This window comes from Pantherophis guttatus, chromosome 2 (genome assembly GCF_059756535.1).
Source record: "Pantherophis guttatus breed Tessera chromosome 2, ASM5975653v1, whole genome shotgun sequence".
NCBI lineage: Eukaryota > Metazoa > Chordata > Lepidosauria > Squamata > Colubridae > Pantherophis > Pantherophis guttatus.
Window position 1 is genome coordinate 19,586,784 of NC_142064.1, and position 23,922 is coordinate 19,610,705.

Consider the following 23,922-nt stretch of genomic DNA (forward strand, 5'->3'; position numbering starts at 1 on the left):
TGTCCCATTTTACAATCTTTCCTGCCACAATTGTTAAGCAAATCCCTGCATATGTTAAGTTAGTAACGTGGTTGTTAAGTGAACCTGGCTTCCCCATTGATTTTGCTTGCAAAGAAGGTCGCAAAAGGGGATCACACATGACCCTGGGACACGGCTTCCGTCATAAGTATGAGTCAGTTGCCAAATGCCTGAATTTTGATCACATGACCGTGGGGATGCTGCAATAGTCATAAGTGTGAAAAACAGTCATAAGGCGCTTTTTTTCAGTGCCGTTGTAACCTCAACAGTCACTAAACAAACTGTTCTAAATCACGGACTACTTGTAGATTGTTGGCCTTTTCAGTTTCCAGGGATGGAAGAAGGTTGAAATCAGGATTTTCTAGCGAATATAAATCGCGTGGCACAGCTGATCATCGGAAATACCAGCCAGTAGCTTTTTTTTACTACCGGTTCACCGAACCGGATCACTACCGGTTCACCCGAACTGGTGCGAACCAGTAGGATTTCACCACTGGTTGAAATTCAGCTGATCCAAGAAAGTGGCTGTAAGAAGATAGTTTTCCTGTCCTGTCCTTCCCCCTCTCTGTTACATCTCTGGTGCTTTTTATTCATCAAAATCTTTGAACGTATATGTCACCTATTTCCCTAACGATTCCACATTTACAAGGAGAAATTTAAAAAAAAAACACCCAGTTCAATAAAAACCATCAAAAACCCTGAGGAAATAAACATGGCTTCAGCCATGGTTCATCTTTTCTGGGCTATTCTGGGAAGTCAAAATAAAAATTCCCAGGAGAGGCAAACCACTCCTGGAACTTTACCAGGAAAACTCAAGGACATCTGTGCCTTTTTAAATAAATATGCTCTTAGACTCCTTTTCAACTTTAATGATGGGGAGGATGGTTTCAACCTCAGTGGCAATTTATTCCATGACTAGATAAGTTTCTAAAAAAACTTGGACATGGTAAATCCTTGGATTAGAGCCATCAAGAAAACCTAGTGAATTTTTTTTAAAAAAAACACATTCTGCAAAAAGCAAAGACAAGCCATATTCATAACATAACATGCCAAGAAAACTGTATGGCTATGTCCATAAAAACACAAAGCATCAAGTTCAACTTGAAGGAGACTTTACATATTTAGGGCCAGGAAGTAACAACGTCTGGGTGGGTGGGCGGAGCTTCATGCTGCCGCCGCTACTGGTTCGCCAAACCATGCGCCGCCACTGCTACCATTTCACCCGAACTGGTGCAAACCGATAGCATTTTACCCCTGCTTCCACCTCAGGAATGACACCACAGGTCTTGTAAAACAGCAGCCCTCAACCTTTGGGGCACCTGGGACCGGTTCTGTGGAGAAAGTTTTTTCCGTGGACAGGAAGGGCCGTGGTTTTGCATACTGTCTGCATCCCGTGGATGGGGCTTCGCGGCCCAGTTGCTGACAAGTTGCTGACCAGTGCTGGTCCACGGACTGGGGGGTGGGTGGGTTGGGGACCCCTGTTGTAAAGGATCTTGAGCGTCAAACATAACTCCATACCAAATAAATTGATTACCACAATTCGTCTTGGGGTCACAAAGATTTCTTGAATTGGCTTCTATCCTACCCAACAGGAAGAAGTCCCATGTGTTTCATTTCAGTGCGGTTAGACAAATACTTCCAGTGGTGTGTTAAATCTACTCATGCAGAGTTCTTGGTATATGATCAGCTTCTATGTGACTATTTTAATATTTTGCATGGGGCAGCCAGAAGACAGCACGTGATTATTATTATTATTATTTTACATATAATGTTGGAACCCACAAATTTCATTGGAATTTCAACAAAACCAATTTGCTTTTATAGCATAGTTTCCATTACCTGCTCCCAAAGCATTTCTTCCCCATTTCGGTTCCTTCTAGACACGCCAGACAAAAAAATTTGATCACTAACCATCCCAGCTCAGATTTACAGGGAAAGGAGTCCAATAACTTATTAAAATCTTATTATTGTTTCTATTCCCCTCCCCTCTTCTAAAATCTTCCTTAGAAGATTTTGTCTGCCTTGCCAAAGCACTTTGGGCCATGGTTATTTTCACCAGAGTAAAAACAATTATTTTCTCGCATTTTCTCAAACCTTTATTTAGAGTGACTTCCATGACGATTCTGTCCTTTGGTCCAGGTCCTTTACGACTAGAAGAGGAAGTATCTCCATCTTCACCACTGGGAAATGAGGCTCCTCCACTGGTATTGGAGCTGGGAGAACTGGACCGGCTCAGCAATATGGGAGTTGGGCACGGCGTAAGGCTTGGGCTGCGAAGTCTGGTTCGCACTGTGAGAGTCACCACACCTTTCTTCAATTGCTAAAGAAGTAACAGAGTTGTTAGCTTTATAAGTATCACCACTTTTCCTTTGTCTCAAAAACTAAGGCCTGAATTACACAGCCAGAACTTGGAATATGTCTGGAATCATTAATTGGAACATCTGCTCTTGAATAAAAAAAAATACAGTATGGTGGGAATTGATCACTACAGCGGATCATTCTGTACAATTTGATTTAGAGGTTCTGTTGCCTATGAGTGTACAGGAAGTCCTCGACTCATGACTACAATTGAGCCCAAAATTTTTCTTGCTAACATTTATTAAGCGAATTTTGCCTCATTCTACGACCTTTTGTGCCACAGCTGTTAAGTGAATCACTGCAATTGTTAAGCTAGTAACATGGTTGTTAAAGGAATCTGGCTTCCCCATTGGCTTTGCTTGTCAGAAGGTCGCAAAAGGTGATCATGTGACCCTGGGACACTGCAACTGTCATAAATATGAGTCCATTGACAATCATCTGAATTTTGATCATGTGACTATGGGGATACTGCAATGATTCTAAGTGTGAAAAACAATCATAAGTTATTTTTTTTTGGTGCCATTGTAATTTTGAACGGTCAGTAAATGAACTGTTGTAAGTCGAGGACTACCGGTACTATCTTATGAACATATTCCTTTACCTAAGCCCGTGATGGCGAACCTGTGGCACGTGTGCCACAGGTGGCACGCAGAGCCCTCTCTGCGGGCACACCAGCCGTCGCCTCTGCCCAGCTTCACTGCGCATGCGTGCATGCCTCCCGCAGGCCAGCTGGTCTTTGGGTCTCTGTTATGCATGCATGGGGGGGGGGGCTTCCCTGATCTCCGCAGCTTCCCCCCCCTCCAGCGTGTCCCTACCTTTCTACTCCATTTCTGCCACCCAGACCAACCTGGAAGCCAAAATAGGGCGTGGGGGTTCCACACAAGGCCCCTTGCACCCCGTTTTGGGCTTGGAAAGCCTCGTGCACCAACCTGGAAGCCAAAATGGGGCACCGGCGGGGGGGTGTATGCATGGAGGACCAGGGCACATGCATGGGGGCGAGCACGTATGCATGGGGGCGGGGTGCATGTGCGGAGGGCGCTCACATTGCATTTGGGGAGTGTGGATTTGCGCACTTTGGGCACTCGGCACCAAAAAGGTTACCCATCACTGACCTAAGCAATATTTTTTACCAACCTTGCCTAAAAAAGCACCCTGTTATTAAGACCAGCTGCCTGAAATTACTGCAGGTTCGAATCTCGCCAGGCTCAAGGTTGACTCAGCCTTCCATCCTTTCTAAGGTAGGTAAATTGAGGACCCAGTTGTGGAGGCAATAAGCTGACTTTGTATAAATATACAAAAGGATGAAGGATATTGCTTAGCACATTGTAAGCCGCCCTGAGTCTCCGGAGAAGGGCGGCATATAAATCAAATTTTTTAAAAAAATACCTATTATAGCTATAGATGCCAATGCAAATTATTTTCCTTTGTATTGACATTGCTTTGTCCAGGACCCATGAAAACCAACTCCCAAAAAAGATGCTGGAACAAATAATCTTTTTGAACCCATCTTTCCCCATTGCCATGTGGCAATTTGTTTTTAAGACAAAACAAATATAGAAAATAAAAAAGCTTTCCCCACCTGGATATACCATCCAGATGTGTTGTACCATAACTTCTATTTTTTCCCAGACAACAAGATCAGGCTGGTACTGAACTTTTGAGAGTTTTGAAGGACATCAATCTACCTACTTTGAATGTTTGAATTGCCTCCTGATGAGTCAGCCCTTGTAATGATTCCCCGTTAACTTCCAGAAGTTCGTCTCCTGGAAATCCAAAGCAAAATGTGTTATCAGCATTTAGATAGGATGAAGAAATGCTGTTTTTAGAAATAAAAGGCATTCTAGTTCTTCCCATATTATTAAACTACAAGATATTTGCTCTCTTTCTATGCTTGGAGAAATTACATTTTAAAAAGTGACACGTTACTTTTGACCTGGAATTTTCATTAGACTGTACAAATTTGGAAGCATTTTGTAGTTTAGTTATCTTGTGCATTTGGAATTTTGGAAGTCTAACAAGGAACCAAAAAAAAAAAAAAAAAGCTTAGCAGTCATTCTTATCCATTAATGGTAGCAAAAAGAGAATTTGCAGGGATGAATAATGGGCCAACAATACATGGGCCATAAGCAGAATAGCTGAACTTTGTTGGATGAAATCTCATCCAATTTCAGGATTCAGAACGGTTTACGGGTAGGAATGGGTGGCTGGATTACGGTTTCCACCCTTCTGGATCTTGGGTGAAGAACTGTTTGTCACCAAATGTGGTATAGCACAAACTATGGCTTCTAGATATGGTTTGTTACAAGATAATTACATTACACTGCATTACACAAACTGTGGAAAGACCTGTCCCCCTACTCTCCCTTGGCAAGAAAAAAATTCTGGTTTATATTGTGTAAAAATAGCAATATTTCAGATGTCTCTCCTTGGAAACATCTGAAATATCGGAAGGAAGTATCTAGAAGGAATAAAACCATGGCTCCAAAGAGGACAGTTTATATTAAACCTTTTCTTTTGCTCTGGGCCACGAAGGAGTAGCACAGGGGTGGGCTGTTGGGGGTTCGGGAGAACCTCTAGCTAAGATATTGTGCAGTTCAGAGAACCCCGAAATCCCACTGCTGGCTGGCCCCACCCACCCCTCCCCTTCCGTTCCAGGAGTCCCCACACAGCCTGTTTTGGATGCAGGTAAATGCAGGGTGTGCGCGGAGGCTCGGGGAGGGTGAAAAACGGGCCTACCAGAAATTATTGAAGGCTGGAAACAGGCCCGTTTTCAGCCTCCAGAGAGCCTCTGGAGCCTGAGGAAGCCATTTTCGCCCTCCCAGAAGCTCGAGAAATGCCTTTGAAGCCTGGGGAGGGCAAAAACATCCCCCCCCGCCGCCGTGGTGCAGGAGGCCAACTAGGTCAGGCCCACCATGGCCACGCCCACCCAGCAACTGGGCAGAGAGCCCCTTGGTAAAATTTTGGAGTAGCACCTTGAAAACCAGATTCTGTTAACTCACTATTCAGCTTGGTCATGAGTTTCCTTTCTCCCACTTACATGTTTGGCAGGAGGAACAGGTAGGATAGGTAAATCTGGGCTTGGAAAATGGTTAATTTAAACAAGTTGTTAGGCTAACAGAAATCTGGTTTTTTTTTGCAAACATACCTTCTTTTAACCTGCCATCAGCTGCTGCAGCCCCATTTGGAAAAATTGTCTTGACAAAAATGCCCATACGACCCCGGGCAGAATCTTGTCCCCCTACAATGCTGAATCCAAGACCCTGAAGCATAGGTACAAATTAAGGCAGAATAAATACCTCCGTAGACAAATACCCCATAACTTCCCACATCACAAACAACAGGCATCTGATCGAGCAAACAAAACTGGTTTCTTCATCTTTGTTCTTAAACAGTAAGAAAAAAAAAAGAAGTTTTAAAAGGAAGGGAGAATATACTATCTTAGCACAATGCTAGGTTTCAGAAGTAGCAGAAATGTCTTCATGCTGTGTTTTCAATGACAGCCTGAAATACACCTTTGCAAAATATCTTATGATGTGGGCAGACTGCAAGAGGAAGGGACCTGAAATGAATAGGCAAATGCCCAATTAAAATTAGAGTTATATGGGCAAACCTCGTTGAATTTGTTAAAATGCTGGCAATTAAGTTCTGAACTGAACTTCCTGACACTTCTTCAGAGGCAACCCAATTAGAACATTCCCAATAATCCAACAAGACAGCTTAACAGTGTTAATCACCTTGGCCAAATGATCCCTATCCAGGAATGGCCTGGCCAACAGCTGGCCATCCAGGAAAAAAAGTGATATAAGACATTTTGGGCTATTGAGGCTTTGTTTTATGTCTTCCGTTCAATCATGTCCGATTCTCAGAGACTGCCTAGACCAGTGATGGCTAACCCTTTTGCCATTGCATGCCAGGACGGGGGGTGGGGGGTCACGTGCACATGTGCCTACACTCATAATTCTAAGCGCCCCACCCCCGCCCATGTGCGTGCGACACCCCCACCCCCCGGTCCTGACACACGATGGCCCTGTAGGCCCGTTTCTCACCTGGCTCCAGAGCCTCTCTATGAGTCTGGGGAGGACAAAAATAGCCTCCCCCCCCCGGAGGCCAGAAACGGCCCATTTCCCAACTTCCGGTTGGACAGGAAGTGATGTTTTTTGCTGTCCCCAGCCTCCAGAGATTCCTAGAGAGCCGGAGCTGAGCTCGAGTGCCCACTGATATGGCCATAGGTTCGTGCCATACAAGTGCCATAGGTTCGCATTCACGGGGCTAGACAAATTCATGAACTTTTCTTGGCAAAGTTTTTTTTTTCCAGAATCATTGGCCATCGCCTTCTTTCTAGGCAATGTCTAGAACTCATGGTCTCCTACTTTCTAGCCTGATGCTTAAACCACTAACCAAAGCAACTCTCATCACTGATTAATTTGTAATCGCAAAGAGCGGGCTCTTCAGAGTAAAATAATCCTAAATTGGATATAGTATTTATAAAGACCCCAAACCAATGCTACCGGTTCATTCATACAAACTGGTAGCGGCGTGAGCGGGTGGTTCGGTGAACCAGTAGTGGCGGCAGCGCGAGGCTCCGCCCATCCGCCTGGACGTCGTTACTTCCTGGTTTTAACCAGGAAGTAACCTGTTTTTGACCTTCTGCACATGGGTAGAAGGTTCTGCACATGCACAGGGGGTCTAAAATCGCACATGACGCGCGCATGCACTTCCGAACCAGTAGGGAAGGTAAGTAGATTTCACCCCTGCCCCAGACCTTTTACCATCAGTGAACCCATATTTTCAAGAGGTGTGGATATCACTTTTCCCCCCTATACTGTACCAACTATTATGTGCATCTAAATTCTGGAATAGCATCTATTTTGCTAAAATAGATTTTGGAACAGACCTCTAACTTGGGTCCTCAAAAGAAGAGTTCTTGGCTTAGATTCCTAGACTTCCTAGACAGACACACAAATATTCAAGTCTTTTTTTATTTTATTCAACGTTATTCTTACCTTGCCCTGCCCCTTCATCAGAACAATGTTGGAAATAATAGATGGCTGTGTCAATCGCCAGGGATACTCAACCTGAGCTGCACTCAACGAACGAGTGGATTTCTTAACAATGTGGTATTCCTTCAGAAATAAAACAATCACAATATTTGCAAAAGAACCAGAATGATTCTGTCTCAGTTACACTGCAGGTTGTCTAACCTTGGTTTCTGGTTAGTAAATAATCATAAACATCACAGTTACATTTTTTTACATGTAAGTGCTTAAACACAGGTAGTCTTTAATTTACGACCACAATTGACCCCAAAATTTATGTTGTTAAGTGAGAAATTTGTTAAGTGAGTTTTGCCCCATTTAACGACATTTCTCGCCACCTTTGTTAAGTGAATCACTGCAGTTCTCAAACTAGCAACATGGTTGTTAAGTGAATGTGGTTTCCCCATGGACTTTGCTTGTCAGAAGGTCGCATAAGGGGCAGGATGGTTAAAAATCAATGATTTTTTTAAAAAAATCAAAAAAATCAGATTTTTTTGATTTAAATCGGATTTTTTTGATTTAAATCAGATTTTTTTATTTTTATCGAATTTATTTTAATAAAAAACTTTTGGGGTAAAAATCTGTCATAAGGTAGTTTTCTATTTAAGATACATAAATAATTTAGTTTATTCAGCATGAAATGGAGCTTAGTTATGTAGCATGAGGCTGTATATTCTGCAACACTGGGACTATCGGTGAGTCAATGGTGGGTCAAAAGAGTAGCAGAGATGACAGTTGCTCTTTAAAAATTATGGTTTAAATCGAGTTGATTTAAATCAAGCCTTTTTACTAGTGATTTAAATCATGATTTAAATTGTGATTTAAATCAACTCGATTTAAATCAAATCCACCCTGATAAGGGGATCACATAACTCTGGGACACTGCAACGGTCATAAATGTGAGTCAGTTGGCAAGCAGCCTAACTGTAAATCACATGACCATGGGGATGCTGCGACGGTCATAAGTGTGAAAAATGGCCATAAATCACTTTTTTCAGTGTCTTCGTGACTTCGAATGGTCACTAAGTGAACTGTTGTAAATCAAGGACTATCTATACACACACACACACAAACACCAAAGAAAACTGGGTAGAAAATAAATCAAGATAAGTACCAGAGAGAACACAAGGAAGCATCTACAATTTTCTGCAATACATTATTTTTTTAATTCGAACTCAATAAATATTCTACCATATACAAATAATGCATCGCAGTAAGCTTTGCTTGCATATGAATTACAAGTAGTCCTCAACTTAGAACCATTCATTTGGCAACTGTTCGAAGTTACAATAGCAGTGAGAAATGACTTACGACCAGCCGTCCCAACATGGTCACATGACTGAAATTCAGGGATTTGGCAACCGACATGTATTTACAATGGTTGCAATTTCCCAGCGTCACATGACCTCCATTTGAGGCTTCCCCAGCTGGCTTCCAACAAGCAACATCAATGGGGAAAGCTGGATTCATCTAATAACTGCAAGATTCACTTAAGAACCGCAGTGATTCGTTTAACAACCATGGCAAAAAAAAAAAAGGCTGTTAAATCAGATGCGACTTACTTAACAACCATGCTTGTTTAGCCACAGTTGCGTTCCTAATGGTGACTGTAAATCAAGGACTACCTGTACAGCTTTTGCATTCTGGTTCATGATTGAGTTACATTTGTTTTAATCTTTGGTCCCTCCATCAATTACCAATAGTTAAAATGACAAATTATTTGGCTGTAATATCTCAAACGATGCCATATATTTGGGTTTTTTTTTCTCTTCCTCACCTGTCTGGTTCCTGTGTCCAAATGCTGCGGCAAGGAATGCTTTCTACCTCCCCGGGAATATTTCATTGGTATTTCATAATTCAGGTCTCCATTTTCTACTGTCAACTCATCATCCTCTCCCACAGACTCTAAACGAGTTGCCGCCCCTAAAGAATAACCCAGAGATACAATTTATTATACATACATCAAAGCCTCTTTTAAGATTGTCAGTTCTAATGGAATTTAGAATGTCCATTGAGAAATGATGGATGGATGCATTTCTTAAAGCATCTAAACAACTGTAATAAATTTTATCTTTGCGTTTGTGTGTGCACATGCACGCATGTGGATATATGGGCAGGGATAATTTATTAAAGAAATGACAGAAGACACTTTTTTATCAAAATGCTTATTTAATCACAAACAAACAGCGCTTTTTACTGATTTTTTTAAAAAAAGACAGAATTCTTATTTTGTATCCGAGTTCCGGGTAAAAAGAAAAGAAAAAAATAGTTTATGCTATCAAATCAAGTGCAGGTTCGTATTTTTTAAAACCCTCAAAGGATAGACAGTGAGAAACTTGGTGAATTACTTTCTCTCATGATTTCCATCCTGTGCACTTCAATCAGCACCAATAATCCAATTCTAAATCCTGTTGCCAACCGGAGGACAGTGTGAAGATCACAGCCTTTCTTAATCACAGTCCTAAAATTGTGGAGGACCCACTTTGAAGAGGTTCACCTGATACAGTCTTTGAGAGATGTCACTATTGATGGGTTTCTCTGTCCTCTCACAGAAGACCAGCCAGGAGGGTTTTTTTTTTTCCTGATGGCTCTTTTTAGACAGCTTCCATAATTATCTTTGTGTTTCATCTTTTTAAAGGCTTTGATCCTTCTCATTATCATTTTATTAAAATCTTACTTGAGATACATGCTCTAACTGTTAAAGATCACAAATCCAGAGACCATAAATACCTCAAATCACTAAAGCAGATGGAAATACAGCTCAGCGAGGAACATATTAGTAACAAGGAAAAATGTAAGTCTTTTGGTCCAGGACTACTTTTAACTTTAAAAAATCTAATTTCATAAGATAAATGTAGAGCAGTGGTCTCCCACTTTTCTGGCTCGGCATATTAGTGGAGAAGGGAAAAAGAGAATGGTTTTGTGCACGTGCGTGCCACTTTCACAAATGCAGCTTCGTGTATGTGCGCGCATACATGCTCACACATCACTTCCGTGCCCAGGTTTCAAATGGGCTACGGCCCAACAGCAGGCCACGGACTGGGGGTTTAGAGACCTCTGGTACAGAGGAACTTGCTGTTGTATTGGAAATGAAATGATACACCTTTCTAGCTCAGTATGATTTAGCTCTAAGTGCCACCCAGAGAGGTGGTATTCAGCCAGTTCGCACCAATTCGAGCGAACCAGTTGTTAACTTTTTGCCCAGTTCAGAGAACCAGCTAATCCCACCCCTGGCTGGCCCCGCCCACTCCCAGGAGTCACCCCCCCCACGCACCCCATTTTGGCTTCCAGGGTGGTGCAGGAGGCCCAAAATCCCAGCTATAGGGTGAGTTGGGAATGGGGCTATTTTGTACCCCTCCCTCAAATGTTCTTTAAAATACAGAGTTTCCCAGCATTCTTTTAGGAACCTCCAACATGTAAACCAGAGGTGGGTTTCAGCAGGTTCTGACCAGTTCTGGAGAACCGGTAGTGGAAATTTTGGGTAGTTCAGAGAACCGGTAGTAAAAATTAAGACTGGCCCCGCTCCCATCCATTCTCTGCCTCCCAAGTCCCAGCTGATCGGGAGGAAATGGGGATTTTGCAGTAACTTTCCCCTGGATTGGGGACAGAATGGAGATTTTACAGTATCCTTCCGTGCCCACGCCCACCAAGCCACACCCACCATGCCATGCCACGCCCACCAAGCCACACCCACAGAACCGGTAGTAAAAAAAATTGAAACCCACCATTGATGCAAACTGTGGTTACTCATTCTAAAATGAATCCTCTTTACCTGGAGCTTCAAAATTTGCTGATTGCTGGGGGTGGGGGGGAATGTGTAGCTAAAAGTCAGTTTACGTTTAGTGTACATCTGATTTTGGGGATATTTCTTGACAACCAAACAAAAGTGTATTTTCTCTGCAGTTCACACCCCTTGCTCACTGGATGTTACACATTTTGTAATTAACCCCTCCGCCCCGTTTTGACTGGCAGAGTGCTGCAGGAGGCTGAGTGCTGTCATGCCCCCTGGCCACGCCCACCCAGCCGGTCATTAGGGCAGAGAACCGGTTGTTAAATTAATTGAATCCCACCACTGGCCACACACTTTTAAGAACTCCAGCAGAAGTATTTCTCATGGATAATTTTTCTTTATTCTTCTTCTGAGCTATACTCTTTTCTAAAGGAGATACAGCACGCTGGCAAACCTAACTCAATAGTCTTCAGGGGTCTCCAACCTTGGCAGCTTTAAACCTGGAGAACTTCAACCAGTGGTGGGATTCAGCCAATTTGCACCACTTCGGGAGAACCGGTTGTTAACTTTCTGAGCAGTTTGGCAAACTGGTTTTTGGAAGAAATCATTAGGGCAGAGAACCGGTTGTTAAATTACTTGAATCCCACCACTGACTTCAACTCCCAGAATTCCCCAGCCAGCTCTTCTCTCAGAATTCTGGGAGTTGAAGTCCTCCAGGCTTAAAGTTGCCAAGGTTGGAGAGCCCTGTTCTAAATCTTTCCATGTTTTTTCATCCAATAAAAAAGAGTAACTATACCTTGAGAACGGCTCCTGTACTTCAAAATACCACCTCCAAGAGTTGGACTCTGGCAGTTCTCTTTGGAGCTCTCTTCTTCTGTAGGATCTGAGGACCCGTCCATATCGGTCATGTGTGTCATCTGAAGAAGAAGGAGAAAGGGATATCTTTAAAAAGTCCAGCTAAATCTTCTAGGATGTGTCATCCTTAGCTAAATTATGTATTATCCCAAGGAAGCTATAAATGAGGATCTCAAGCAGAATTGTTGCAGCTTATTTGCTGCATTTGTAACCAGAAAAAACACAGCAGATTTTTCTCCTTGTCCTAGATTTTAGGAGACCGGAATCAACTGAAAGACACAGACGCTTCTGATTTTCTCAGATGGGAGAACTTCATAGGGAGAACATCAGTGCAAGGAAAGATCCATTTTTCTGAAATTTAGATTATTATATTACTACTGCATATCTTTCCTGTTTATTTTCTATTGGTCTGTTTTAACAAGGTGGTTTGGAATAGGATTTTTATTTCTTAGTTGCACACAGACATATTGATGCATATTTGTAAGCTGTTTTCAACATCGCAGATTAAAACTGAATAAATAAAATCAAGATAAATGGTGTCGAACCTGGCTCGTGTCTGGTCCTTAACATATTCCTGGTCTTCCATTCATTGCTAAACCTTGATTTCATTCCCACCTCAAGGACTTAATTTTCTTTCCACAACACACTACATGACACTTCTAGGAGATGGAGGCCAGGGGTATGGAGTTTGTTGTCGGTTCCAATAGCTTGCTGAAAGTATACTTTTTAATGTTCCTTTTATTCAATTTGCTAAAAGGATCCTAAGATGAAAAACGGATCCTTGTAATATAAAGTAAAAAGGTATAATTTCTATTTTTTCAGCGCGAAGAAAGAATTTTGCATTTCCTTTTAGAATAAATTGCTTTGTAGAAAACATCAAGTCTGGCATGAGAAGGTGATCTGCAGCACCAAATAATGGACAGATTACAGTTGAGCGCCTATGGCAACAAATATAATATAGTCTATATATTAGGAAGCATTTTTTTTTTTCAGAGTAAAGAACCAAATCTTGGAATAGGGCACTAGAACTGGAGAAGGTAAATGTTTCCCCTCTCTCAAATAAATGCCAATTTTCTGATTGAAATCACTTCATTGCAGGAACAAGGCAAGTGTGATATGAAGGGTTATAGGTCAGTGGCAAAATACATCCCTTACATACAAGCAATTAGACTTTCCATTTCTGATATTTCTAGCTTTTGTGTGTGTGTGTGTGTTCCTTTGAATCACCTTCGACATCTACTTACTTGCAGTTTTTTGGGTTGTCTCTTTCTTAGGACTGAGGAAGAATGACTGGCCAAAGGTTACCCAGTTGGCTTTGTGCCTAAGGTGGCACTAGAACTCATGGTCTCCTAGTTTCTAGCCTAGAATCTTAACTATTACACCAAACTAGCATTTGGGGGCAAAGGAAGAAAACCTGATAAGAAGCTATATAGTGACCATAACTTAGTAATCTAAAGCTTCCTAATTTCAAAATACTTCAGCAAATGATTAACTTCCTAAGCAATTTCTGGGGGGGAAGGTAGAGGAGAAAAAAGGAATTTCAGAAAGAGAGAGAGAGAGAGAGAGAGAGAGAGAGAGACGGAAGGGAAGGGGGGGAAGAGAAGAGAAGAGAAGAGAAGAGAAGAGAAGAGAAGAGAAGAGAAGAGAAGAGAAGAGAAGAGAAGAGAAGAGAAGAGAAGAGAAGAGAACAAAAAAGTGAAGGGGTGATGAGTGGCCCCAGACATTTTGGACACTGGCCCCCCACCAGAAGTGGGCTTCAAAAATTTTAGCAAGTGGTTCTCTGCCAGGTTGAGTGCTGAGTGGATATGGCCATCGGCCTCCTGCACCAGGGCAGGGGTGGCATTTTTGCCCTCTCTGGACTCCAGTGGCTTTTTTCGAGCCTCCGGGAGGGTGAAAACGGCCTCCCCAGGTGCCGGAGGCCATCTGGAGGCTGGAAATGGGCCTGTTTCCAGCCTTCCCAAATTTCTGCCCTCCCTGAGCCTCCGTGCGCGCCCTGCACTTACCTGCATCCAAAAAGGACCATGTGGGGACTCCAGGGAGGGGAGGGGTGGGGTGGGGTGGGAGGGGGCCAGCCAGGAGTGGGATTTGGGGGTTCTCCGAACTGCACAGAATCATAGTTAGAGGTTCTCCCGAACCCCTGCGAACCCCCAGCAGTCCATCCCTGACCCCCACTGAACACCTGTTTTTTGCAACAGTAGGATCACCATATTTAAGGCTGCAAATTCCAGACAACCACTAAATGGTTAAATCTTTGGTACCATGTAATATTTGCCCAGATTTTGGCAGTCCAGATATGGAGAAATGCTTAGAAAGCTAATTTTGAAAGAAAAGACCATCAATCTACTTTGAAAACAATACAGTATGGACAGCACAGATGTGGAAAAACTCATTCAGCTCATCTTTAAGTGCCATTTGATTTAATATATACATCTTAATTCAATGCATAAACCGAAGCACAGTTGCTCTTTGAAATCAATATTTTCCTGATTTTGTTAATGCAATTTGCTAGTTTAAAAATACCACACATGGAAAGAACCTACCCATAAATGGGGAAAAGTTTTCGGAAATGTGTCAGGGAAAATTGGTGGGGAAAATGCATATATAAAGTACGCTTTTAAAAGGAATTCATATTAAGTTTTTAAAGATTTTAGAAGACCAAAATGATGCAAACCCTGGTTTGCCTTGGAGAAATGAGAAAGTAGGCCGAATCATAACTGATATATTCATTACTCTCTAACTGAACTAGAGGGACCAGAATAATATTAGAATTATTTGGGGGGGATTTAAAATAAGTGCCTATTTTTCCCACTGCCAGACAAGAACATACAAGTAGTCCTTGACTTACAACAGTTCATTTAGTGACAGTTCGAAGTTACAATGGCACAAGTGGTGGGATTCAGCTGGTTCGAGAAAACCAGTAGTTAAATTGCTGGGTGGCCCCACCCCTTCCAGGAGTCCCCACGCGCCCCATTTTGGCTCCCAGGTAAGCGCAGGGAGGCTTCCTAGGCCCAAAATGGGGCGCAGGGGGTACGGCGCGTCCCCTCCCCTGGCCTCTTTTTTGCTCCCAGGTGGGTGCAGGAGGCCGAGTGCTGTCTGTCACACCCCCTGGCCACAACCACTATGGCCCACCCAGCCGGTCATTAGGGCATAGAACCAGTGGTTAAATTATTTGAATCCCACCACTGAGCGGCACTGAAAAAAAGAGAATCAGGACCATTTTTCTCACAACTGTTGCAACATCCCCATGGTCACGTGACCAAAATTCAGATGCTTGGCAACTGACTCATATTTATGACGGTTGCAGTGTTACAGAATCATGTGATCACCTTTTGCCACTTTCTGACAAGCAAAGGCAATAGGAAAGCCAGATTCTGGCTTAACAACCGGGTTACTAACATCCTGGCAAGCCTTCCTGACATCATTAGCCTCCTGCTATTGGCCAGGTAAGCAGCGGTTGAAACCGCCTAGCCGGGTGAGCCAATCAGCCCTGCAGAATTTTCAGGTTCCTATTCAACTAAGACTTTTTTTTCTCCAGCTCTTTTTCTTGGAGATCTAAATACACAAACAATTTAACGAGTTGAGTTTAAGTATTCCATCACCCAAATCAATGGGAGAGAACAAGTGTAACTTTCTATATGACAGGGTCTGTTTCGGATTAAATTTAACCTCCCCCCCCCCCCCGGAGTTAGTTGACCATTAACCCTTTCTGGCATTCCCATGCCACGCTAATCCTCAACTGACCCAGTTAAGTAGGTTGTGGGAACACAGCCAGTTAGTAGCTCTGGATGTAAAGGCTTCCTTATGCAGCGTTTGTGTCTCAAACCAAACTTTCTTTGTGTCTGTTTATTTTATTTTTTTTAAAGACCCTAGAAAGTCAACTCATAGATGTCTTAAAATATATTCAGAAATTTATTCTTATAGGGGAAAACAATGCAAGCTCATCATAATTGAATTGAAATGTTTTAATTATGGGCCAAATTATTTAATTATTTTAAATCTATTTTAACTTTTGTATATAAAGTGTTTTACTGGGCTGTTCACCGCCCTGAGTCCGAAAGGAGAGGGGCGGTAATTTGAAAAATAAATAAATAAATAAATAAATAAATAAATAAATAAATAAATAAATAAGAGTTAGGGCGAGATTTGCTGACAAAATTATATTTTCGATGGTCTGGTGTGTAACTTAAACATGCATATTAATAATAGTGGTTTAACAAAAGACACATAATTATATTATAACCGTTTAACTGGCGCACCTATTACTTGCTGATTTCAGAGCGCTATAAAGGGGGGGGGGAAGAAATGCATACAAAGAACCGAACAGAGTTTTGCCAGGAGAAAAATAACAACAAAGACTCAAAGAGAAAGCATTCTTGATTTCCCCACTCGTGCCAAAAATGTACAGTGTGTTGTATACACTGCAGCTTTTTTACTTCCCAAAAACCCCAGATATCATTCTGTTCTGAAAATAAACAGAAATCCTACCCATTAAGCTTCTACGAGTTTCTCATGGGCCCCAGTTTGTAATCTTTGGCTGCCACAGTCCGCTGAAAATGCATGGTTTTTTTTATTTTTTATTTTTTTGCCTAGCCATCAGTGACCAAAGCCTTTTCACAAATTGCCCGTCTGCCAAGACAGTAACCGTGCCATAGGAGGTAACTGATTCTCCAGGAAATTATGCTTGTTCAGTTCTGAATGCATATTGCTAATTAAAAACAGGATTTTAAAGAATTCAGAAAACCTGGCTGATTTTTCTCAAGAGGCAACTTTTCCAAGAACTTTTTTTTTTTTGTTCACAACAGGCAAGAAAGAAGCTCAAAAGGTTTAGCCTGGTACTCACAATAACTTCATATGTATCTCATCACACAACACATACACAAACGCAAACACATACACAAACGCACAAAGAGCACCCCCCCTCCCTACACACAGTTCACTGTCTCTGTGAGATTCAGAAGGCATTCACTATGGTAGCTGAATGTTACTCTGCATCTCTTCAGGATTTCTGTTACGTAAGGGGAGGAATGAGACTTAATCGGAGTTTACTTATTTTTCCTTGTGAAATGAAATATTGGGCTTCCTCTGCTTAAAGAAAACAAAAAGACTATTGGTGTAGGATATGTACAATGATAATATTTACTTGGGAAAAAATAAGGAGAAACTTGAAAAAGGAGCAAGTCTGGAAGAGGGCCATTGGGATAAAAAATATAATTGTTTATGGGCATAACTTTGCCTTACAAAACAATTCAACAAGAGAGAAGCCAAAAAAAAAAGTAATTAAATAAATCTAAAGACAGCTGAAATGGACTGTCCTTTACAAAAAAGAAATGTATGGTTACTGAAGAATATGATAGATTTGTCTCTTATTATATCTGATGCATAGAACATAGATATGGATTTTTTTAAAAAAATTTGCTTCCCTGCGATATTAAACTCTAAAGTTACCTTCTCTAAAGAAGCAGAATCTTCATAGATTCGTGGTGGAAAACAGCATTTTACCCCAAAGAATTTACTCTAAAATGATATGGGGATAACTACAAACTGGGATGACATTTTCATCCCTGCCTCTTTTAGAGACAAGTCATTACCGCTGTAGAGACCCTGTTGGATGGCCCCTGGACACAGAACATTGCTCATCTCTTGCCTGGCAGAAGATACAGCCTCTTTCCCCCATTACTGATTAGTAAGTAAAATAGGTATCCTGAAAGCCAACTCTGTTGCATACTTCATTTTTCATTGCTGTATTGTATATGATACACTGGGGAAATGAAGGAGTCAAGTAGCCTCTAATTGCTTTTAAGAAGGGCTTTCAAAGTTTTGGTGTGCTTTTTTAGCATTTCCACCTATTCAAATTACAAGGGACTTTTGATGATTGAATTGTTAACTCACTTCCTGATTTTTTTTTTTAATATCTTTTAACAGGCTTAGGAATAAAAGGTTCCCATATTTTCCTGTCCAAACAAGGACCTTTTTTCCTGCCAGAGATGTTTTAATCTCAACCGTTAATTATGGTATTCCCCATTATTATACGTTACTTTTTCTATAGATTGTTGATTATTAGTACTTATATTATTTATGACAGCTGGTGTTGTTAAAGACACTGGGCTAGAAGCTGAGAAAATGTCAGTTCTTGTCTTGTCTTAGGCATGAAGCCAGCAGGGTAACCTTGGTCCAGTCATTGTCCTTCAGCCCTGGAAGAAGTAAATGGCAAACTATTTCTGAAAATGCTGCCAGGAAAACGTCATGAATTTGTCCAGACAATCACCAGGAGTCAAGTCACTGACTTGAAGGATATACTGTATTTTTCGGACTATAAGACGCATCAGAGTATAAGACGTACCTAGATTTCGAAGAGGAAAACAAGAAAAAAAAGTTTTTGGCTTCCATGCGTCTGGTATTTGCCCTCCCCGGCCCCCAGGAGCACTCCGCAGGCCTCCCAAACCCTCTGCACATCTCATTTTTGCCAAAAACAAGCCCGTTTTTCACCTCCTGAACCCCTCACGTGTCCCATTTTTGCCCTCCCCAGCCCCCAAGAGCACTCTGCAGGCGTCCTAAACCCTCTGCACACCCCGTTTTTGGTGAAAATGGTCCTGTTTTTGGCAAAAACGGGACAGTGGGATGGGCCCCGCCCCAAGTAGAACTTGTGCATAATTTAGGGGGGGGGATGTCCTCTTGGACTCTTGGCTCCTCCTCAATGAAAAGTGGCAGCCATGGCCAAGAGGACTGTAGTCTAAATCAATTCTGGATATACACTAGAAGGTCCTTCTCACCTCACAATCACTAATGCCCTGTGATGGCCTCCTACACATTCTATTGTAGAAGGACTACTTTTTTTGCTCCCTGGGTTGCAATGATACTAGATATGCAGGATCAATTCAAGGTTTTGATTGTCATCTATAAAGCCTTTCATAGCTTAGGTCTGTTGTGATGGAGGCCCACGTAGTGATTACCAAACACAATTCAGTCCTGAACAAACTTATTTTATTAAAACAGCTGAGAATTAATTCATTCTCAGCTTTAGTCCAAAACAAATCCTTCGGCCTTATTACCAACCTTTGATGTCTTTGGCACGTTGCCAAAGGCTTTTCTTGGCAAAAAACCTACAAAGTACAAGAGACGCTGATAAGAAACCCAAAGGCTCGTTGCTGTTCTTTTAAACCTTATGTCTGGCCTTACTCCCAAGTCGTCCTTTTTGCTTCAGCTGCTCTTGCCTTCTGGCAGCTCTTCACATGCATGCACTAGGAACAGGCTCCTCCTGTTCCTCTGCCTCTCTGCTGTCCGCCTCTGGAGGCTTCGGAATCCGTGCATCACTCGCAGATGGCCCTGGCCTCATCTTTGCCTCCAATGCAGAGCCCTCATCCGGGCCTTCCCCTGACTCCAAGACTGACCCATGGTCCCCCCCAGCCTCCTCACTGTCCGACTCCACTGCCAGGTCCGCAGGCTGCTGGCGGACCACAACAGGGTCCTAGTCAGCTACAGGACTGCCTTTGCTCTATTGTTTCTGTGCAGCCAATAAGAACTGGAAGAGCTGGTGCACTTCAGGTCCAGCTGTAAAGCATTAGGAGATGTCCCTTTCCAGTGGAACATGAAGGATCTGATCCCCAGTAGTAATTGCTGATGTTTGATATGTTTGGTTTTCATCTTCCCAGTGCATACCATTAAATCTTCTGATCCTATCTGGTTTTAGGTGTTACTTATCCAATGCTTTTAACAGTAAGCTGAAGCCATCCAGAATCACTCCATGATTGAATTATAACAAAAGGCAAGAAATGCATAAATAAATAAGCCTAGTAAAACATATAAACTCTGCACCGAAGGGTAAAACGTTCCAGGGAAGGAATGTACCAGTTTGCCTTTGGGTAAACTGTTATGGGGTGATAGGCTGCATTTATTCCGACAATTTTGCTCCCTTTTCATTCTTTAATAAAAAGAAGGACTGGGGTGACACGATAGCAGTGCTCCGATATCTCAGGGGTTGCCACAAAGCAGAGAATCACTATATCATTGGATGCATTTAATAAAGAACCTAACTTCTGTACATTACACAAGAAAATTCCCATTGGGCATCTTTATTTGAAGTATAGCAATCTTATTTGATAAAGGTTTGCCCTATGCATTACTCCACATAATTAATTCCATACATTCCATACATGTATTTTTACAGTGGCAACTACCGTATTTTCCGGCGTATAAGACAACTGGGCGTATAAGACGACCCCCAACTTTTCCTGTTAAAATATAGGGTTTGGGCTATACTCGCCGTATAAGACTACCCCTCTTCCAACGCACACCAAATAAAAATTAAAAAACATCAACTGGCTCACCCACAATGTAAAAGCAGCTGTGCTACACCCAAATGACCCCTGCAACAAGCAGGAACCTCACACAGCCACAAAAAGCCCAAAAAAACAACTTTCACACTTTACACACACACAACACAACACAACTGGCTCACCCACAATGTAAAAGCAGCTGTGCTAGACCCAAAATGGCCCCTGCAACAAGCAGGAACCTCACACAGCCACAAAAAGCCCAAAAACCCAACTTTCACACTTTACACACACAAAATTCCACATACAGCTTTGTGAGATTTTGTGTGTTTGTGTAGTTAGAGTGAAACACTACAGAAACACATTAAATCTCAGAAAGCTGCACAAATATTATTTTATTTTATTTTATTTTTATATGAAAGCTAAATTTAAAACTTCCTAAACTTTAAATGACTAGGTCTAAAAAAGAACTAAAAAAAAAAACCCAATTAACTATTTTTTTTTTAAAGATCCCAAGGGGAAAAAAACTTACCCAATAGAACAGGGGTCTCCAACCTTGGCAACTTTAAGACTTGTAGACTTCAACCCCCAGAATTCCTCAGCCAGCTTTGCTTTGCTGGCTGAGGAATTCTGGGAGTTGAAGTCCATAACTTCCTGCCTGCTTGATTGCAGGCAGGGAGATGCTTGCTGATGGAATGGATTCAGGCAAGCGAAGCAAGCGTTGCGACTAGCAGCTGAAGTAAGCAAGCTGGAGGGGGAAAACTTTTTCTCTTTTACATGGCTCTGGCGATCCCAGCTGAATTGCCTGATCAGCAGGCAACTCAACTGGGATTGTCAGAGCCTTTCGAGCTGGTCTGCCTGGTTACAGGAGAACACCCGGCATATAAGACAACCCCCAACTTTTGAGAAGATTTTCATGTGTTAAAAAGTCGTCTTATACGCCGGAAAATACGGGTATATCTAAGGTGACCAGATTTTAACATTGGTAAAGAGGGACATTGTGGGCGTGGCTTATTTTGTGGGCGTGGCTAGCTGGTCATGTGACTGGGTGGGCGTGGCTAGCTGGTCATGTGACTGGGTGGCCATGGCTATGTGTATAGGGTAAGGTGAACAGATTTTAACATTGGTAAGAAGGACACCATTGTGGGCGTGGCTTATTGTGTGGGCGTGGCTTGGAGGCCATGTGACTGGGTGGGCGTGGCTAGCTGGTCATGTGACCTGGTGGCCATGGCTATGTGTATAGGGACTACTCAGAGGGCTGAAAAAGTCATTTCTGACAGGTCCTCGCACTTTTGACTGGTCCTCACACTTATGACCATCCTCACATTTATGCCCGTGCAGCATTCTTAACAACCATGTCACTCATTTCACAACTGCTTCTCTTCACCATGATGACAAGATAGGGCAAAAATGTAAAATGTGAGGACAGTCGTAAGTTCGAGGACTGGTCAAAAGTGTGAGGACCAGTCAAAAATAACTTTTTCAGCCCTCTGAGTAGTCCATATGCACAAAAGGATACAGCAATAGAGAGGGATGAAGGAAGGGAAGGGAAATTAGAGTAGGAGTGACGGTAAGAGAGGGAGGAAGAGAGGAGGAGAAGGAGAAAGGAAGAGGAAATAGGGAGGAGAAGAAGAGGGTGGGGGGAAGAGAAAGTAAGAAGGAAAGAAAAGAGAGGTGGTAGGTTTGAGGAGAAAGATTGCTGTACAATAAAAAAGATGAAAGGGAAGAAAGCCAACCCCAAACAAATATAAAGATATTAAGATAAAGAATGAATTGTTAAACTTTAAAGAATAAAAGAGAACAAATATGAATAAATAGCAATAATTAGAAACACACATACAAACATACAATGTATTTTCTTTGAACAGAATATTTGGCTGGTTCACAAATTTAAACAGTGTTTAGTCATTTCAATTAAATTTACAATTTCTATATTTCCTTTTTGCCATATTTATTCCTCATCTATTTTTTTAAAAAAAACAATATTACCCTTCATCCTCATCTCTAATCTTAATCAAATTCAATTTTTCCCTTCTATTCTATATTATACCCCTTTCCATTGTCATCTATTTTTATATCCATCCTCACATTGGTTAATTATGTAATTATGTAATACAGTTGTTTAATACAAATTCAACATTTTAATATAAATCAATTAGTTATATAACTATCTTTTTTGTATATTAATATGAACATGAATATTCCAATTATTTCCATGCAATCCAATTTCTTACAAATCAATTAATTATATTTACCAATAATAATAAACCAAATAATTTCCCCCATATATTCCTCCAAACCAGAACTTAACCATTTCTGCTTTCAACACAGTATACAATTAATAGTATCTCAATTATTACAATTCCCTAGTTAAAAAGAGCTTTTTTTTCTTTTGTGTTTTAAAATCTTGAACTCTCCTCTTTTGCCCTAAATAATTTCCCATTGTTTCCACCTACCTTTTTTGGTGAGGAAAAGGAAAATAAATCTGCTGCCTAATTTTCCAACGTTGCAAGCAAACAGCAAAGCCAACAGCCAGTTTTACTTTCATTTTCGTTTTGAGCTTGGTTTGCACAAAGAGAAAAAAAAACTGCTGGAGCAATTTAGGAAGAGCAGAGCCCTGCGCAAATCAGCTGAGAGGGGGAAGCCGAGCTGATCAACATAGGGCGGCCCTTTGAAGCCCCGCGGCAAGAGTTTAAAGAGTTTTTTTTCCCTCTAGCCATCAGCGGGGACTCAGGAGACAGAATGAAAAATCGGGACTTTTTTAAAACGCCGCGGGACGCGGGACAAATTGCTCAAAAGCGGGACTGTCCCGCCAAAAGCGGGACGTCTGGTCACCTTAGGTATATCAGAAAGTAGGCAGTCAGAAAGAAATAATTTTGAAAAATGCAATCTATTCAGTGAAAATTAGCGGCCTGGGGAGAGTTAAGATAATACAACTGATCCCTTCGAATATAAAATACACAGCAAAATTCTTTGCCTTTTGTATAAATGAATGGTTGCTATTTTAAAACAGTGTTAAATGACACATGTATATCTTAGAATTTTCAACACCTGCAGAAACATTATACTGTATTTTTTTTGCAACTCCACATGGAAGGAAAATGTGGTTTTCCCACTATCATTTTGTGATCAGAGCTTTCTATGAGCAGATCTGAGTCTCAAGATTGATTATTCATATGATTAGTTTTGAAAATATCCCCTTATTATTTGCAAAGTTGTATTACAGTAACTGTACGGCCAAAGGCCATGTTGGTTAAGAGTTACAGTAACTGAAGTCCAACACATTTGGAAGGTAAGAAAACCTCAAGGCATGGGGCCAGGCTAACCCAGAATAGCCAAATTAGAAAATCCCACAAGCAACTGATACTTAAAAATATAGTACACATTACATTAATAAGTTAAGATTTATTGATTTTTAAAGGCATCCAAAATTGGTTGCTTAATGGTAGAGACAGCATTATGAATAATCTACAATAAATTGGCATTGTATCTTAGTTGTTTAAATCAGTCTCCTGAAATAAAAATTGGGGAAAATCTGGACTCAATATTGCCATGTTTTGTGTTATCACAAAGATGCATTTTTAAAACGCAATTGGACTTTCTCATTTTTCCTTGAAGACATTTTACTTCTCATCCAAGAAGCTTCTTCAATTCT

The 23,922-nt window shown here is 41.5% G+C and overlaps 1 protein-coding gene across 7 annotated transcripts in view; it reads right to left on the reverse strand.

The window, feature by feature from the left end:
- The window catches only part of PDZD2 (PDZ domain containing 2), a 324,153-nt gene that overhangs the window by 50,270 nt on the left and 249,961 nt on the right, over positions 1–23,922 (reverse strand). For all 7 annotated transcript variants that reach the window (XM_034442438.3, XM_034442437.3, XM_087885630.1 and 4 more), the window contains 6 exons: positions 11,939–12,059; positions 9,190–9,335; positions 7,380–7,499; positions 5,522–5,636; positions 4,066–4,139; positions 2,113–2,338 (listed from right to left, as the gene is read on the reverse strand). In XM_034442438.3, the coding sequence (XP_034298329.2) occupies positions 2,113–2,338; positions 4,066–4,139; positions 5,522–5,636; positions 7,380–7,499; positions 9,190–9,335; positions 11,939–12,059 (802 nt within the window). The remainder of the gene's footprint in view (positions 1–2,112; positions 2,339–4,065; positions 4,140–5,521; positions 5,637–7,379; positions 7,500–9,189; positions 9,336–11,938; positions 12,060–23,922) is intronic.